The 18,370-nt window shown below is 39.9% G+C and overlaps 1 protein-coding gene across 4 annotated transcripts in view; it reads left to right on the forward strand.

The window, feature by feature from the left end:
- LOC128689076 (uncharacterized) overlaps nucleotides 1–18,370 on the forward strand; it is a 96,871-nt gene that overhangs the window by 7,115 nt on the left and 71,386 nt on the right. For 3 of the 4 annotated variants that reach the window (XM_070087220.1, XM_070087223.1, XM_070087221.1), the window contains exons 2-4: nucleotides 2,323–2,518; nucleotides 16,101–16,260; nucleotides 16,751–16,863. In XM_070087220.1, coding sequence (XP_069943321.1) covers nucleotides 2,324–2,518; nucleotides 16,101–16,260; nucleotides 16,751–16,863 — 468 coding nt within the window. In that variant the 5' untranslated portion in view covers nucleotide 2,323. The remainder of the gene's footprint in view (nucleotides 1–2,322; nucleotides 2,519–16,100; nucleotides 16,261–16,750; nucleotides 16,864–18,370) is intronic. The other variant, XM_070087222.1, reaches the window with a different exon arrangement.

Here is an 18,370-nt window from a genome sequence, read left to right on the forward strand (position 1 = left end):
TGTATACATACTAGTTTCTATTGCTAAGATAAGATTTTAAGTAATCAAGAGAGTCACCTCTGACCCCATAATGTTCAAGTTTTAGGTGCAATAGGTCATGGTCAACTGTATCAAAAGCTTTTCATAGGTCTATGAAAAGTACCAGGGGAATTTCATTTTTTCGAGTGCCGAATATATTAGTTCAAGCATATGCACAATTGCATCATTAGTACTTTTTTCAGTGCAAATCCAAACTGATAGGGGGTTAAGTATGTTGTGGGATACTAAGTATTTATTTATTTATTTATTTGTTTATTATTTTATGTCTTTGCAAACAGTACATTGAGATTGTGTATATACAATAGTGGGTTGCAATGCAAAGAGAGCCTCTATTATGCCTAGGCATTATGGGCCAACTTAACATTATTGGCTTACATTCTACTTAATACTAAGGAGTAGTATATCATAGTTGTACAGTAGGAAAGTAATTATTTCATAGTTGTACAGTAGAATATTAATTATAAATGAATCAAAATTTGTATAATACAAAGATATACATATTTATATTCTAAAATGCTTTTGTGAAAAACAATGATTCAATTATATTCCTGTCAACAATGGATAAAAGGTTCAATGTGATTGTTTCATTTATGATGTGGTAGTACATAGGTGAGTAAATGTGTACTGAGTATTTAGCATTTAGTCTAGAGTGATTAAGTGGCTTTTGAGAAGTCTTAAATTGATTTTCAGACTGGGTTACTTTAATATCTTCTGGTAATGAATTCCATATTTTGGGACCCTTTATGTGCATAGTTTTTACACAGTGTGATATGGATACGAGGTATATCAAAAAGAGATCTGTGTCTTGTGTTGTGGCCATGTGTCCTGTTTAGGTTGGTGAGGAAAAGTTTGAGTGGGGAGTTTATATTTGCGTGTATTGTTCTGTGTATGTAGTAGGCACATGTATAAGTATGGATGTTCTTAATGGTAAGCAGATTCAGACTTGAAAATTGGTGGAGTATGCTGGCAGGAGTGGGAATTTGTTATCATTCTTACTGCTGCCTTTTGCTGGGTTATTAGGGGTTTTAGGTGATTTGATGTTGTTGATCCCCATGCACAAATTCCATATGTAAGATAAGGGTATATGAGTGAATGGTACAGTGCCAGGAGAGCTGATTGTGGAACGTAGTACCTTATCTTTGATAGTATGCCTACAGTCTTGGAGATTTTCTTAGTGATTTGTTGTATGTGTGTCCGGAACTTAAGGCTACTGTCAAGGTGGATACCTAGGAATTTTCCCTCTGAGTCTTGTGACTGATGATCCATTTAGCGTAATGTTAATTGGATTATTTGCAGCTTTGTTTCCAAACTGAATGAAATAGGTTTTATCAGTGTTCAGGGTAAGTTTGTTAGTCATCATCCAGGGAGATATTTTCTGTAATTCAGCATTGACTGTGTTTGCTAGTATGACTGCATTTGGATGGGAAAATACATATGTAGTGTCATCTGCAAATAATATGGGTTTGAGTAGCTGTGATGCATTCGGTATATCATTGATGTAGATGAGAAAGAGGAGTGGTCCAAGGATGCTTCCTTGTGGGACTCCTACTGTGATTGGTTGGGTGGAAGAGTTTGCATCATTTGCATACACATATTGAGCTCTGTTACTAAGGTATGACTTCAGGTTGTTGAGGGAGTGGCCTCTGATACCATAGTGCATTAATTTGGAGTACAGTAGTTAATGGTCGACTGTATCGAAAGCTTTACGTAAATCAATGAAAATGCCCAGCGGGACTTCTTTCTTTTCAAGTGCGGTATATATTAGTTCTAGCATGTGTGTGATAGCGTCATTTGTGCTTTTATTATTCCTGAATCCAAACTGACAAGGGTTTAATATGTTGTGTGAAACGAGGTAGGAATAGATCTGTCTATGAATTAATTTTTCAAAGATTTTAGAGAACAGTGGTAAGTTAGATATTGGTCTATAGTTATTCAAGTAGTAGAAGACTTGTTTGTGAATTAATTTTTCGAAGATTTTAGATAATAGGGGCAAATTTGATATAGGCCTATAGTTGTTCAGTTCAGTTGGATCACCTCCTTTGAGGATCAGGGTGATCCTTGCTATCTTGAGTATGGATGGGAAGGTGGAAGATTCAATGGATTTGTTAAAAAGAGTTGCAGTAATTTGTGATAACACATGAGAAGCTTTATTATTTAATCATATTTAACTGGAACATGAAGTTCTACGTGTCCTTTCATATTCCGTCCCTCTAAATAAATTACTTAGGTTATTCACAAGTAATGTCTTGTAGCCCTAGTAGTGTGACCATATTTTTTTTACAGGATGAAGTGTCAGTGGCGCTCATTTGGATACAAATCAAAAGTAGTGGTGCTCTGCTCTGTTGCCAACTTCATCAATGCAGCAGACAGAGTTCTTATGCCACTAGCCATTGTGCCCATGGCAAGTGAATATAAATGGAGTTTGTATTGGCAAGGATGGATCTTATCTGGATTTGCTTTTGGTTATTTTACAAGCCAGGTTAGTTGAATTATCATCATGATAGTTTCCAACCTGATCTGATATTATAATATTAACAGGTGGATTTCCATCCTGATCTAATATTATAATATTAGCAGGTGAAAAGCAAATGTTTTTTCTTCAGTTGCAATAAAACTATAGCAAAATAATTACAATGTCCTGAATACAGAACACTTGTATTAATTTATCATTTTTTGTTAGGGGGGGAAAGCTGCTTTCATAGACAACCTGGAAGCTTTCTACAACAGATGGGAACATAAAAAGTCTGGGCTGAATCGTACTGCCCTTGATACTGGCCATGTAGTCAGAAACTGTAAGGCTGGAGGTGATGTCATGGTAGTCAGTAAATGTGGGGCTGATAATGCTGTCCTGGGAGACAGTAATAGTGAAGCTGGAGGTGCTGTCCTGGGAGACAGTAATGGTGAAGCTGGAGGTGCTGTCCTGGGAGACAGTAATGGGGAAGCTGGAGATTTTGTCCAGGTAGTCGGGAATTATACGCAGGAAGGAATACATATAAATGACCTCATAGGGGACAGGAGCCGTAGTGGGGAAACAAGTGTAGTCAAAGATAAGATAAAACCAATATTGCAAACTAGAAATACCACAGGAAATAGCAAACAAGAGGATTCCACTAGCTATAGTGAGGATATATTACCAAAAACAACTGGTGGGAGCTCCATTGTTGGTGCTAGGGAGGATAGGAATAAGACAGGGAAACATGCACCAAGAGGGAATACAGTCACAGAAACCCAAGGCAAACGGAAACCAAGCCTGTGCACATACTATGCACTTGGTATCTGCAGACATGGGAAATCTGGAAAAACAGACGGGACGTGCAACTATGACCACCCTAGAAAATGCCATGCCCATATGACAACAGGAAAATGCAAACTCCCTTCCTGTAAGCTTTTTCACCCTGAAATGTGTACCTCTTCAGTACAGGAAAGACTGTGCTATAACTTAAATTGCCAGGCACACCATCTAAAGGGTACAAAAAGATACAAAACATCCAGGCCATGGGAAAACCTGTAGCCACAGCCACTCAAGAGGGAGAGGTTTTTTAGTGCCAGGAAGGAAAAAAAACTGGCAGGAAATGGCAGAAATCGTACACCAAATCAAGTCATTCCTGGAGTGGAACCACAGTTGATGGCCTCCACTCCAAACCAACAGATACAGATACTAATGCCGGAAAAAAAATCCCCCCCCAGTACCAACAATACCACCAGTCCGATGACATTCTTCTTTGCAAATATACAGGGTCTAAAGCCAGCAACAAACAACAAAATACCTTTCATCCGTGGACTGCTTGCAGAGGCAAAGGCAATGTTCGCGGCTTTCACTGAGACCCACATAAAGGATCACTTGGACAACGAAATATGGATCCCAGGTTACAACCTATACAAATGTGACAGAGTGAACAGGCAAAAGGGGGGGGGGGGGGGGTTGGCCTGTACATTGCAGAGTCACTTGTTTGCACAGAACTGCTAAATGCCTCAAATGATGTAGTGGAAGTTTTAGCAGTAAAGGTCGAGAACCAAAACCTAGTCATTGTGGTAGTCTACAAGCCTCTGGATGCAACATCCCAGCAATTCCAGGAACAGCTGTTAAAAATTGACCACTGTCTGGAAAATCTTCCAGCTCCTGCACCCAACATCTTGCTCCTGGGGGATTTCAACTTAAGGCACCTAAAATGGAGGAATATAGCAAATAATATTGTTGCAGTAATAACACCAGGAGGCAGCTCTGATGAAAACTCACACTCACACGAGCTTTTAAATCTCTGCACAAAATTCAATTTAAACAGGCAAATAATAGAGCCTACTAGACTGGAGAATACACTAGACCTCATCTTCACTAACAATGATGATCTGATAAGAAATGTCACCATATCAAAAACAATATACTCAGATCACAACATAATTGAGGTTCAGACATGTATGCGTGGAGCCCCAGACCGACATAATGAGACTAGTCACGAGGGAGCATTCACCAAATTCAACTTCAATAACAAAAACATAAAGTGGGACCAAGTAAACCAAGTCCTAACCGATATAAGCTGGGAAGATATACTAAGCAACACAGACCCCAACGTATGCCTAGAACAGATTAACTTGGTGGCACTCGATGTATGCACAAGGCTTATTCCTCTAAGAAAAAGGAGGAGTAGATGTAAAATAGAAAGAGACAGGCGCTCCCTTTACAGGTGACGGAAAAGAATAACAGAGCGGCTAAAAGAGGTCAATATATCTGAAATGCGTAGGGAGACACTGGTCAGAGAAATAGCAAGCATCGAACTCAAGCTAAAGGAATCTTATAGGAGTCAGGAATCGCGGGAAGAACTAAAAGCCATAAATGAAATCGAAAGAAACCCAAAGTATTTCTTCTCCTATGCCAAATCAAAGTCGAGAACAACATCCAGTATTGGGCCCCTACTTAAACAAGATGGGTCCTACACAGATGACAGCAAGGAAATGAGTGAGCTACTCAAGTCCCAATATGACTCAGTTTTAAGCAAGCCGCTAACCAGACTGAGAGTCGAAGATCAAAATGAATTTTTTATGAGAGCCACAAAATTTGGTTAACACAAGCCTATCCGATGTTATCCTGACGCCAAATGACTTCGAACAGGCGATAAATGACATGCCCATGCACTCTGCCCCAGGGCCAGACTCATGGAACTCCGTGTTCATCAAGAACTGCAAGAAGCCCCTATCACGAGCCTTTTCCATCCTATGGAGAGGGAGCATGGACACAGGGGTTGTCCCACAGTTACTAAAAACAACAGACATAGCCCCACTCCACAAAGGGGGCAGTAAAGCAACAGCAAAGAACTACAGACCGATAGCACTAACATCCCATATCATAAAAATCTTTGAAAGGGTCCTAAGAAGCAAGATCACAACCCATCTAGAAACCCATCAGTTACACAACCCAGGGCAACATGGGTTTAGAACAGGTCGCTCCTGTCTGTCTCAACTATTGGATCACTACGACAAGGTCCTAAATGCACTAGAAGATAAAAAGAATGCAGATGTAATATATACAGACTTTGCAAAAGCCTTCGACAAGTGTGGCCATGGCGTAATAGCGCACAGGAAAAGTCGGTCGATGGATCTATAATTTCCTCACTAACAGAACACAGAGAGTAGTCGTCAACAGAGTAAAGTCTGAGGCACCTACGGTGAAAAGCTCTGTTCCACAAGGCACAGTACTCGCTCCCATCTTGTTCCTCATCCTCATATCCGACATAGACAAGGATGTCAACCACAGCACCGTGTCTTCCTTTGCAGATGACACCTGAATCTGCATGACAGTGTCTTCCATTGCAGACACTGCAAGGCTCCAGGCGGACATCAACCGAATCTTTCAGTGGGCTGCAGAAAACAATATGAAGTTCAACGATGAGAAATTTCAATTACTCAGATATGGTAAACACGAGGAAATTAAATCTTCATCAGAGTACAAAACAAATTCTGGCCACAAAATAGAGCGAAACACCAACGTCAAAGACCTGGGAGTGATCATGTCGGAGGATCTCACCTTCAAGGACCATAACATTGTATCAATCGCCTCTGCTAGAAAAATGACAGGATGGATAATGAGAACCTTCAAAACTAGGGAGGCCAAGCCCATGATGACACTCTTCAGGTCACTTGTTCTATCTAGGCTGGAATATTGCTGCACACTAACAGCACCTTTCAAGGTAGGTGAAATTGCTGACCTAGAAAATGTACAGAGAACCTTCATGGCACGCATAACGGAGATAAAACACCTCAATTACTGGGAGCGCTTGAGGTTCCTGAACCTGTATTCCCTGGAAAGCAGGCGGGAGAGATACATGATTATATACACCTGGAAAATCCTAGAGGGACTAGTACCGAACTTGCACACGAAAATCACTCGCTACGAAAGCAAAAGACTTGGCAGACGATGCAACATCCCCCCAATGAAAAGCAGGGGTGTCACTAGCACGTTAAGAGACCATACAATAAGTGTCAGGGGCCCGAGACTGTTCAACTGCCTCCCAGCATACATAAGGGGGATTACCAACAGACCCCTGGCAGTCTTCAAGCTGGCACTGGACAAGCACCTAAAGTCGGTTCCTGACCAGCCGGGCTGTGGCTCATACGTTGGTTTACGTGCAGCCAGCAGCAACAGCCTGGTTGATCAGGCTCTGATCCACCAGGAGGCCTGGTCACAGACCGGGCCGCGGGGGCGTTGACCCCCGGAACTCTCTTCAGGTAAACTCCAGGTAGGAGAGTCATATTTAAGTCTAGAGAAGGCTCAGCAAAAAAAATCACCCTTCAGTAAAATGTTGTACATGGTATAATCAAATCTGGTGGATTATGTAATATGTGATTTCTGGTAGTGTTTTGGTCATATATATACGTCTTACGAGCCAGTGTTTCGGACGTATTAATACGCATAAATTCTAGTGGCTTCAAATCAAGCAGGAGAAAGCTGGTAGGCCCACATGTGAGAGAATGGGTCTGTGTAGTCAATGTGCACCACATAAAAAAAATCGTGCAGCACGCAGTGCATAATGAGAAAAGAAAAACTGATCGTTTTTTTTGGATTAAAATGCCGACTTTGAGGTGTTGTTTCGTGTAGTATTTATCGTTGTATTCTCGTTTTCATGGTCTCACGTGATAACATGGAGAACATATTACAGAAATGGACATGATTTTGATTAGTTTCACAATGAAAACGACCTTGAAATTGAGATCAAAGTACAGTGGACCCCCGGTTAACGATATTTTTTCATTCCAGAAGTATGTTCAGGTGCCAGTACTGACCGAATTTGTTCCCATAAGGAATATTGTGAAGTAGATTAGTCCATTTCAGACCCCCAAACATACACGTACAAATGCACTTACATAAATACACTTACATAATTGGTCGCATTGGGAGGTGATCGTTAAGCGGGGGTCCACTGTATAGTGGAAATGTTCGATTTTTACCAATGTTCAGGAGTAAGCAAATCACACCATACATCCAATACACGTCAACTGGGGCATCTGATATTCTTTCACTAGTGCACTGATATTATTTATACCATTTTTACAATAATGCAGTAGTCTGCATAACAGTAAATTTTGTATTTTTAATATGAATAAAAAATCAAAATAGAAAGCAATAGTAATATAAGAGGGGCCTAGAGACATGACTAATGAACAGAGGATATGTTATTTTAGTGCCAAGAATGTCTACATTGTTTATTCTGGACCCTATTTTGAAATTGGCATCTTTTTTAATTTGCATGAAATTGGCCAAATTGCCAATTTCTGACCACTTTATTGGGTAGTTCAAATCCGTAAATGGGCGGTTTCTGTACTCAACTGACAGAAAAAATGGAGTTCTAAAGAAATAGCTATGGGTTTGGTCAACTGGAGCAACAGAATTGGCCAAAAACAGAGCTCAAAGTCGGCGAAATCACCTATGCATATATATGTCGCTGAGACCACTAACTCCGCGGGAGCATAATTCCGTGAGTTTTCGACCAAATTTCGTGCTTTTGGTGTCATTACCATTGGAAAAAGATTCCCTGTCGTTTCACAAGAAAAAATAATTTTTTTTCCCAAAAATTTTGCAACGTAGAATGACAGTTTCAGAAAGGGGCTTGCGAAAGTCAAAGGGTTAATGGTACAGTACAGCCTCTCCTCACTTAGCTACATACTCGCTTACCAATGACTTGGACTTATGATGGGCTCTGACCAGTATGCATACCTAAATAATATACATGTATATTAGAGCTGATTTCCTCTATTCTGTTAATTACAATGTACAGTACATTATTGTTTAAACATTTAAAAATATGCTAAAAATTTCATAAATGGTGCAAAGGTGACATTAAAACAATATCAGAAATGGTTGACACAAACCCACTACCATTATAGTATGCTCCTTGTTTAGCAACGAATTCATTTACCAACATGGCCTTAGGAATGGAACTCCATCGTTTAGTGAGGAGAGGCTGTATATACAGTGGAACCTCAGTTGTCAATTGCACTACTTGTCGAATAAATCGGTTTTCGAATAAGGCTTTCAAGAAAAATGATGTCCTGGTTTTCATACGTTCTCTTGGTTGTCAGTGGACAAGTTTTCACCTGTACAGAACAGGAGAATGCGGCTCAAGTCAAATACTTTGCTTATTATTCCAAAAATCCACAAGTTTTTAAGAAGAACAGTGTTATGAAAAAAACAAATTGGCTGTAATGTGGAGGGCCAACACGAAAACTTGGGTAAGAAGAAAATTTTTTATTGAGTGGGTTCATGAGGTCTTTTCTCCCACTGTCAAATAGTACAGGTCGGCCATCACTAATCTGGCAATCAGTTATTCGGTTCTATCAGTAATCTGGCACTAATTTCAGCTAGCATAATTTCAAATTTCATCATTATACTGACTCAGATCATTATACTGTCTCAAATTTTATCATTATACAGTGGACCCTCGATCAACGATATTAATCCATTCCTGAGAGCTCATTGTTAATCAAAATTATCGTTAGTTAAGTTAATTTTCCCCATAAGAAATAATGGAAATCAAATTAATCCGTGCAAGACACCCAGAAACATTGAAAAAAATTTTTTTACAACATGAAATATTAATTTTAATACACACAAACTGAAGAAGACATGTACAATTACATGACACTTACCTTTATTGAAGATCTTGTGACGATTGATGGGATGGGAGGAGGGGAGAGTGTAGATGGTGTTAGTGTTTAGAAGGGGAATCCCCTTCCATTAGGACTTGCGGTGTCAAGTCCTTTTCCGGGGTTACTTCCCTTCTTTTAATGCCACTAGGACCAGCTTGAGAGTCACTGGACCTCTGTCGCACAACATATCTGTCCATAGAGGCCTGTATCTCCCGTTCCTTTATGACATTCCTAAAGTGTTTCACAACATTGTCAGTGTCACAATTAAACACTTGTTCAGGTTTCAATTCTTCACTGTCTATGTGCTCCTTGAATTCCTGCACATATTTTTCAGCTGCTTTTTGGTCCAAACTGGCAGCCTCACCATGCCTTATCACACTATGTATGCCACTACAATTCTTAAACCTCTCAAACCAACCTTTGCTGGCCTTAAATTCACTCACATCACCACTAGTTGCAGGCATTTATCTTATTAAATCCTCATGCAACTTCCTAGCCTTTTCACATATGATCGCTTGAGAGATGCTATCTCCTGCTATCTGTTTTTCGTTTATCCACACCAATAACAGTTTCTCAACATCTTCTATCACTTGCAATCTCAGTTTTGAAAACATAGTTGCACCTTTGACAAGAACAGCTTCCTTGATTGCCGTTTTCTTGGCCACAATAGTAGCGATGGTTGATTGGGGTTTTGTGTACAACCTGGCCAGCTCGGAGACACACACTCCACTTTCATACTTAGCAATGATCTCTTTCTTCATATCCATAGTAATTCTCACTCTTTTTGCTGTAGGGTTGGCACTAGAAGCTTTCTTGGGACCCATGGTGACTTATTTTGCAGGTGCAATCACTAAAAACGCTGTGATAATATGAAATGTTCCGATTGTATGTTTGGATGGGACCGCTGTGGCTGGCTGGCTTGTAAACACTGGCCACAAGTGGACGCGTCTCATACGGAACGAATCGTGTTGGTCGAGTTTTTTAGCGCTAGTTGAGGCAAAATTTTTGCGTTAAAATGTATCGCTAGTCGGATTTAACGTTAGACGATGCCATCGTTGGTCGAGGGTCCACTGTACTGACTCAGAAATTGTGCAGATAGTTGTAAATCCACAGCAGCAAGCCAGTGGAGGAGAAAGCAGTGATGAAAATGAGGAAGAAGAAAGTCTTTGTTGATAGGTTAATTAAGTGTATTCTAACCTAACCACTGTGTAATCTGACAAACTCACTAATCCGGCACACTACAGGTCCCAATGATGCAGGATTAGTGATGGCTAACTTGTACCTCATTAAAAAGCAATTACCACTCAGGGTCCTTTTGCTTAAGAATAATGCTCCAACTCACCCTCCAAGCTTGGGAAATGAGTTGCTGGAAGTTGTTGCCTCCTAACACCACTCCTCTCATCCAGCCCATGGACCAGCAGGTCATTTGTAACTTTAAGAAACTCGACACCAAAGCACTTTTTGAAAGGTGCTTTGAAATCACTTCAGAAACAAATTTATCCCTCAGGGAGTTCTGGAAGGACCATTTCAATATCCTCACCTGCTTGAGGCTTATAGACAAAGCCTGTGGGAATGTGTCTTCCAAGACCATGTAGTCATTATGGAAGTAATTGAGGCCTGATTTTGTGGTAGCCAGGGATTTTGAAGGATTTGAAGATGAGCCTGAGCCAGTAGAAAATACTGCATCCCTGAGGAAGACCTTGAGCTTAGAGGTAACTGAAGATGATGTGGAGGAGTTGATGGAGGAGCATAGAACTGAACTCATCATAGAAGAACTTCTAGACCTTTAGAATGAGCAGTAGCAGAAGATGAGGGAAGGGATGATGTGCCCATTGCACTTGTCAAGGAAATGTGTGCTAAATGGCTGAAGTGCAGGAGTTTACTGAAAAATACCAACCAGACAAAGCTGTGGCCATCCATCTAACATGTACAATGACAGTGTAATGTCTCAGTTTAGACAAGTGTTAAAACAGAGCCTGAAACAAACCTCGCTGGACAGAGTTTTAGTAAGACAAAGAACCATTGAGCCAGAACAGGTGTTAGTGGTGAAAAGAGACAAAGAAGAGAACACTAGAAGGACTGTTGCCTGACATGTTAATAGAAAGTAACTCTCCTTCCAGGCAGTAACATCCCACCTCCTGCTTCCGGTATGCCATTAGCTCTCCTCTGACAGGTAAGGGGCGGTTAAATTTTCATTGACTGTACAGTATTTCAGTTAGATTTTCATTTAGTATTAATTTTTACAGTTTCCCTGTGCTGTATAATTTTATTAATTGTTTTACGTAGTAGTTAGTACCTTATATATATATTATTATATTGTCATTTGGGGTCTGGAACAGATTAATTCTATTTACATTATTTCTTACGGGAAAAATTGCTTTGTTGTTGTCGATTTTGATTGTTGAATTGACATCTGGAACAAATTAAATTAAAAAACTGAGGTTCCACTGTACATAGCTTTTCATTTATATAATTAATAAAATACAAAATAAAACTTGTTTTCCAGTTTTTTCTTTTGCGTGAAAACCTGCAAATGTTCTCAGTTATTTGCTGGAGATCTTCCAGTAAAAGCTGGTGAATTCTTGAAATCAACCAATGTAGATTTTACTAATTTGTTAGGAGCACTTTACATTTCAGCTACTCTCATAATATTATTATTATTATTATTATTATTATTATTATTATTATTATTATTATTATTATTATTATTATTATTATTATAGGAGAATAGGATAGCAGATGAACAAGGAGGCTTTAGGAAAGGTAGGGGGTGTGTGGACCAGGTGTTTACAGTGAAACATATAAGTGAACAGTATTTAGATACGGCATTTATGGATTTGGAAAAGGCGTATGACAGGGTGGATAGGGGGGCAATGTGGCAGATGTTGCAAGTATATGGTGTAGGAGGTAGGTTACTGAAAGCAGTGAAGAGTTTTTATGAGGATAGTGAGGCTCAAGTTAAAGTATGTAGGAAAGAGGGAAATTTTTTCCCAGTAAAAGTAGGCCTTAGACAAGGATGTGTGATGTCACCGTGGTTGTTTAATATATTTATAGATGGGGTTGTAAGAGAAGTAAATGCGAGGGTCTTGGCAAGAGGCGTGGAGTTAAAAGATAAAGAATCACACAAAAAGTGGGAGTTGTCACAGCTGCTTTTTGCTGATGACACTGTGCTCTTGGGAGATTCTGAAGAGAAGTTGCAGAGATTGGTGGATGAATTTGGTAAGGTGTGCAAAAGAAGAAAATTAAAGGTGAATACAGGAAAGAGTAAGGTTATGAGGATAACAAAAAGATTAGGTGATGGAAGATTGAATATCAGATTGGAGGGAGAGAGTATGGAGGAGGTGAATGTATTCAGATATTTGGGAGTGGACGTGTCAGCGGATGGGTCTATGAAAGATGAGGTGAATCATAGAATTGATGAGGGGAAAAGAGTGAGTGGTGCACTTAGGAGTCTGTGGAGACAAAGAACTTTGTCCTTGGAGGCAAAGAGGGGAATGTATGAGAGTATAGTTTTACCAACGCTTTTATATGGGTGTGAAGCATGGGTGATGAATGTTGCAGCGAGGAGAAGGCTGGAGGCAGTGGAGATGTCATGTCTGAGGGCAATGTGTGGTGTGAATATAATGCAGAGAATTCGTAGTTTGGAAGTTAGGAGGAGGTGCGGGATTACCAAAACTGTTGTCCAGTGGGCTGAGGAAGGGTTGTTGAGGTGGTTCGGACATGTAGAGAGAATGGAGCGAAACAGAATGACTTCAAGAGTGTATCAGTCTGTAGTGGAAGGAAGGCGGGGTAGGGGTCGGCCTAGGAAAGGTTGGAGAGAGGGGGTAAAGGAGGTTTTGTGTGCGAGGGGCTTGGACTTCCAGCAGGCATGCATGAGCGTGTTTGATAGGAGTGAATGGAGACAAATGGTTTTTAATACTTGACGTGCTGTTGGAGTGTGAGCAAAGTAACATTTATGAAGGGGTTCAGGGAAACCGGCAGGCCGGACTTGAGTCCTGGAGATGGGAAGTACAGTGCCTGCACTCTGAAGGAGGGGTGTTAATGTTGCAGTTTAAAAACTGTAGTGTAAAGCACCCTTCTGGCAAGACAGTGATGGAGTGAATGATGGTGAAAGTTTTTCTTTTTCGGGCCACCCTGCCTTGGTGGGAATCGGCCAGTGTGATAATAAAAAAAAAATAATAAAATAATATTATTATTTTTTTATTATTATTATTTTATTATTATTATTATTATTATTATTATTATTATTACAGTGGACCCTTGACCAACGATATTAATCCGTTCCAGAGAGCTTGTCCTTAGCCGAATTTATCGTTAGCTGAATTAATTTTCCCCCATAAGAAATAATGGAAATTCAATTAATCTGTTCCAGACAGCCAAAAGTATTAAAAAAATAATTATTTTTTCATTTCCCTACAAAGAAAACAATGAGACATGCACAATAACTACATAAATAAATGCTATAATGACACTTACCTTTATTGAAGAGTATTGATGAGTAATGAGACAGTTTTTCTTGAACACACTGGGATTTTCAGAGTGATACACAAGTAAAGGCTTCACTTTGCAATCCCCACTAGCATTACAACAAAACATGAGAGTTAGCCTGTCTTTCATAGGCTTGTGTCCTGGGAGTGCCTTTTCCTCTTGAGTAATTTAGGTCCTGTTTGGCATTTTCTTCCAGAACAGGCCTGTTTCATCACAATTGAACACTTGTTGGGGTTGGAATTTTTCAGCTTCACCATGCCTTATCATACTGTGTATGCCACTATGATTCTTAAATCTCTCAAACCAACCTTTGCTGGCCTTAAATTCACCAATGTGAGCACTAGTTCCAGGCATTTTTTCCTGTTCACCTGGGTGTTAGTCGACTGGTGTGGGTTGCATCCTGAGGGACAAGATTAAGGACTCCAATTTTTTTATTTTTTTTTGTTAATTTGAACATGATACATTGAAGTACAAAAAAATACAGTGGTTAAGTGTAACGTGCCAAAGCCCCTTGAATGCAGAGCATTATGGGCAGGCTTAAAATTAACTTAAGATTAACTAAGCAATGATATATTCAGTGGTAAACATTATTGTAAACAGATGGAAATAGGTTAGACAGTCCTCGATAATGCACTGACTTTCTTGGGTTATCCTGGGTGGCTAACCCTCTGGGGTTAATTGTTTCTCGGTAATTGTTTCTCGTTAAGCCACACCAACAACACTCCACATCTTTGAGTAGTACAGCTGACGGTGGTGCAGCAGCAGCTGATTGTGGTGCAGCAGTAGCTGATGGTGGTGCAGTAGCACTTGACCATGGTACAGCAGCAGCTGATGGTGGTGCAGCAGTACCTGACTGTGGTACGATAGTATTTCGATATTATTTCTCACACTTTTTACCACAGGGTTGGCACTAGAAGCTTTCTTTTGGCCTAAGGTGGCTTATTTAGCAGTTACAAGCACTATAAACAATGGAATACATGTAATGCAAAATGTATCGCATATATGAGTGGAACCATCTGCCCTGGCTTGTAAACAATGGCACACTAGCTGAAGGCAGGGTAGCTGAGGTGCTCAGGCTGGACTGACAGGCCAACGCATTTGGGAGGAATGTTGTTACCTGAGTTTTTCACCGTTGGTCAAGCCAACATTTTTACGCAGAAATGCATCATTAGGCGATTTTATCGTTAGACGATGCCAGTGTTGGTTGAGGGTCCACTGTATTATTATTATTATTATTATTATTATTATTATTATTATTATTATTATTATTATTATTATTATTATTATTAACACATCAGCCTTTTCCCACCAAGGCAGGGTGGCCTGAAAAAGAAAAACTTTAATCATCATTCACTTCATCACTGTCTTGCCAGAGGCATGCTTACACTACAGTTATAAAACTGCAACATTAACACCCCTCCTTCAGAGTGCAGACACTGTACTTCCCATCTCCAGGACTCAACTCTGGCCTGCCAGTTTTCCTGAATACCTTCATAAATGTTACCTTGCTCCCACTCCAACAGCACGTCAAGTTCTAAAAACCATTTGTCTCCATTCACTCCTATCAAATACGCTCATGCATGCTTGGTGGAAGTCCAAGCCCTTTGCACACAAAACCTCTTTTGCCCCCTCCCTCCAGCCTTTCCTAGGCCAACCCCTACCCTGCCTTCCCTCCACTACAGATTTATACACTCTAGAAGTCATTTTGTTTCATTCCATTCTCTACATGTCCGAACCACCTCAGCAACCCCTCCTCAGCCCTCTGGATGATAGTTTTGGTAATCCCGCACCTCCTCCCAATTTCCAAACTACAAATTCTCTGCATTATATTCACACCACACATTGCCCTCAGACATGACATCTCCACTGCCTCTAGCCTTCTCCTTGTTGCACCATTCACCACCCATGCTTCGCACCCATATAAGAGCGTTGGTATAACTATACTCTCATACATTCTCTTCGTTGCTTTCATGGACAGAGTTCTTTGTTTCCACAGACTCCTAAGTGCACCACTCACCCTTTTTCCCCTCATCAGTCTTATGATTCACCTCATCCTTCATAGACCCATCTGCTGACATGTCTACTCTTAAGTATCTGAATACATTCACCTCCTCCTTACTCTCGCCCTCCAAAATTATGTCCAATCTTTCATCACCTAATTTTTTTGTTATCCTCATCACCTTACTCTTTCTTATACTATTCACTTTTAATTTTCTTCTTTTACATACCCTACCAAACTCGTCCACCAACCTCTGTAACTTCTCTTCAGAATCTCCCAAAAGCACAGTGTCATGAGCAAAGAGCGACTGTGACAACTCCCATTTTGTGTTAGATTCTTCATCTTTTAACCCCACACCTCTTGCCAACACCTGTGAATTCACTTCTCTTACAACCACAAATCACAAATTCACTTTACACTGTATTTTCATTTTCAGATCCTCGGAGCAATTGCAGTTAATAATTATGGTGGGCGAAGAGTTCTTTGTTTTGCAGTACTCCTATGGTCACTCTCTACTGCTGCCACACCGTTAGCTGCTGCACATCTTCCTGCACTTATTTGTACAAGAGTTATTTTAGGCCTTGGAGAAGGACTTGGTTAGTTTAATACTCAGTGCTAATTACTATTCAGTGTGTTATGTGACCACTGTCTTATAATTACTCAAAGTTATTTCATTTCCATTTTTAATTGAATTGAGAATTAAAAGATTGTTATTTGTTATTAAAAAAATCACAATACTGTGGCTGGAGCAGTTAACATCTAACTTGAAATTTAGAGAGGGAACTTAAGACATTGTTTTGGTCCACCCTGGTTCATTATCACTTGAAAATGGCCCAGGATAGTCTGAAATTTGCCTTAAGTTTCCTCTCCAATTTGTGGGATATTTATAAAAGTTAAATTTTGTTAATGAATTATATTATGGATAGAAGATCTGCGTATGTATATACCTGTTTGTGGTATACCGCATATTTGCCATTTTTCTCTTAACAGTCATCACATAATGTAAACATTCTGATCACTGGATATTCTTGTCTCTCAATCCAGCAGTAAAATTGTCATTAAATCGTACTGCTATTTCATTTCCAGGTTTGCCAACAATCTTTCAACTCTTCGCCCAACACATCCCCGCTGAGGAACGTAGTCGAGCCTTTGGATACATGGTTGCTGCTGGTTCTGTAGGCCAAACTATTGCATCCCTGGTAAATTGGTATTTGCTGTTTATCTTTAGGGATGTTTGTTGAAAACGGTTTTGTCTTCTAGTGAAACATTGTCTTCATAAAATGTCAGTTCTGCCTTTGACTTTGTTTTCTAATGTATGTACAGCCTCTTCTCACTTAGCGACATACTCGTTTACCGACGCCTTGGACTTACAACGGGCTCACTGACCAGTATGCATGTCTAAATAATGTATACTAGAGTTGATTTCCTCTATTCTGTTTATTACAATATACAGTACACTACTGTATAAACATTTAAAAATATACCAGAAATGTTATAAATGGTGCAAAGGTGACATTAAAACAATATCAAAGATAGTTGACACAAACCCATTACCATTATAGTATACTCCTCGCTTAGCGACAAATTTGTTTACTGACGTGGTCTTAGGAATGGAACTCCATCATTAAGTGAGGAGAGGCTGTACATACCAATGAAAACTATATGCATACAACAATATGTAAAGCATTGCTGTGAGGGAAATGCATCTGTCTTGTGATTAGTGGATGAAGGATTGTGGTTCTTTTGCTACATTTGCTTAACCCTAATGGGATTAGTACATACTTCATAAAATAATAATAATAATAATAATACTATTTTGCAAGACAGTGATAGTATGAATGATGGTGAAAGTGTTTCTTTTTTGGGTCATCCTACCTCGGTGGGACACGGCCAGTGTGTTAAAATAGTAATAAATAATAATAATAATAATATGTTTGGGTCACCCTTCATTGATGGGAGATGGCTGTTGAGTTAAAATATGATAATACGTACTAGGGTAGGAGTCACCCTAGGGAGGGGGGTAAAGGAGGTTTTATTTGTGAGGGGCTTGGACATCCAGCAGGTGTGTGTGTGAGCTTGTTTGATAGGAATGGTAGTCAAAAGATTATAGAGGTACATAATGGGTGGAGGCAAATGGTTTTTGAAACTTGTAGTTGTTGGAGTGTGAGCAAGGTAATATTTTCTGAAGGGATTCAGGGAAAACCAGTTAGCCCACCTTGAATCCTGGAGCAATAAGGTACAATGCCTGTACTCTGAAGGAGGGGTTGGGATATTTTCAGTTTTGAATTGGAGTATTTGAGTGCCTCTGGCAAAAGGGTGATGGAGTGAGTGATGGTGAAAAGTGTTTCTTTTTTGGGTCACCCTACATCAGTGGGAGACAGCCAGTGTTTAAAAAAAATATATACAGCGAACCCTCGGTTATCGGCCGTTCCGCTTATCAGCTAACTCGCTTATCGGCCAATTTTTTGGCTTCCGGTCGTCGGCCATTATTTTTCATATTGGCCAGTGACGCTTGCGTGTTCCTGAGCCAATGTAGTTGTATTGCTGGCCAATTGAGGAAGCTTCTGCTCATTCATCCAAACATTTCACTATAAATCAGTGTTTTTCTTTGTTATTTATTAAGTGCAGCTGCGAAATAAGTAAGCGTGGCCCCTAAGAAAGTTCCTAGTAAAGTTCCTGTGGTAAAGAAAGTGAGAAATATGATGG

Source organism: Cherax quadricarinatus, chromosome 21 (assembly GCF_038502225.1).
Source record: "Cherax quadricarinatus isolate ZL_2023a chromosome 21, ASM3850222v1, whole genome shotgun sequence".
NCBI classification, from domain to species: Eukaryota; Metazoa; Arthropoda; class Malacostraca; order Decapoda; family Parastacidae; genus Cherax; species Cherax quadricarinatus.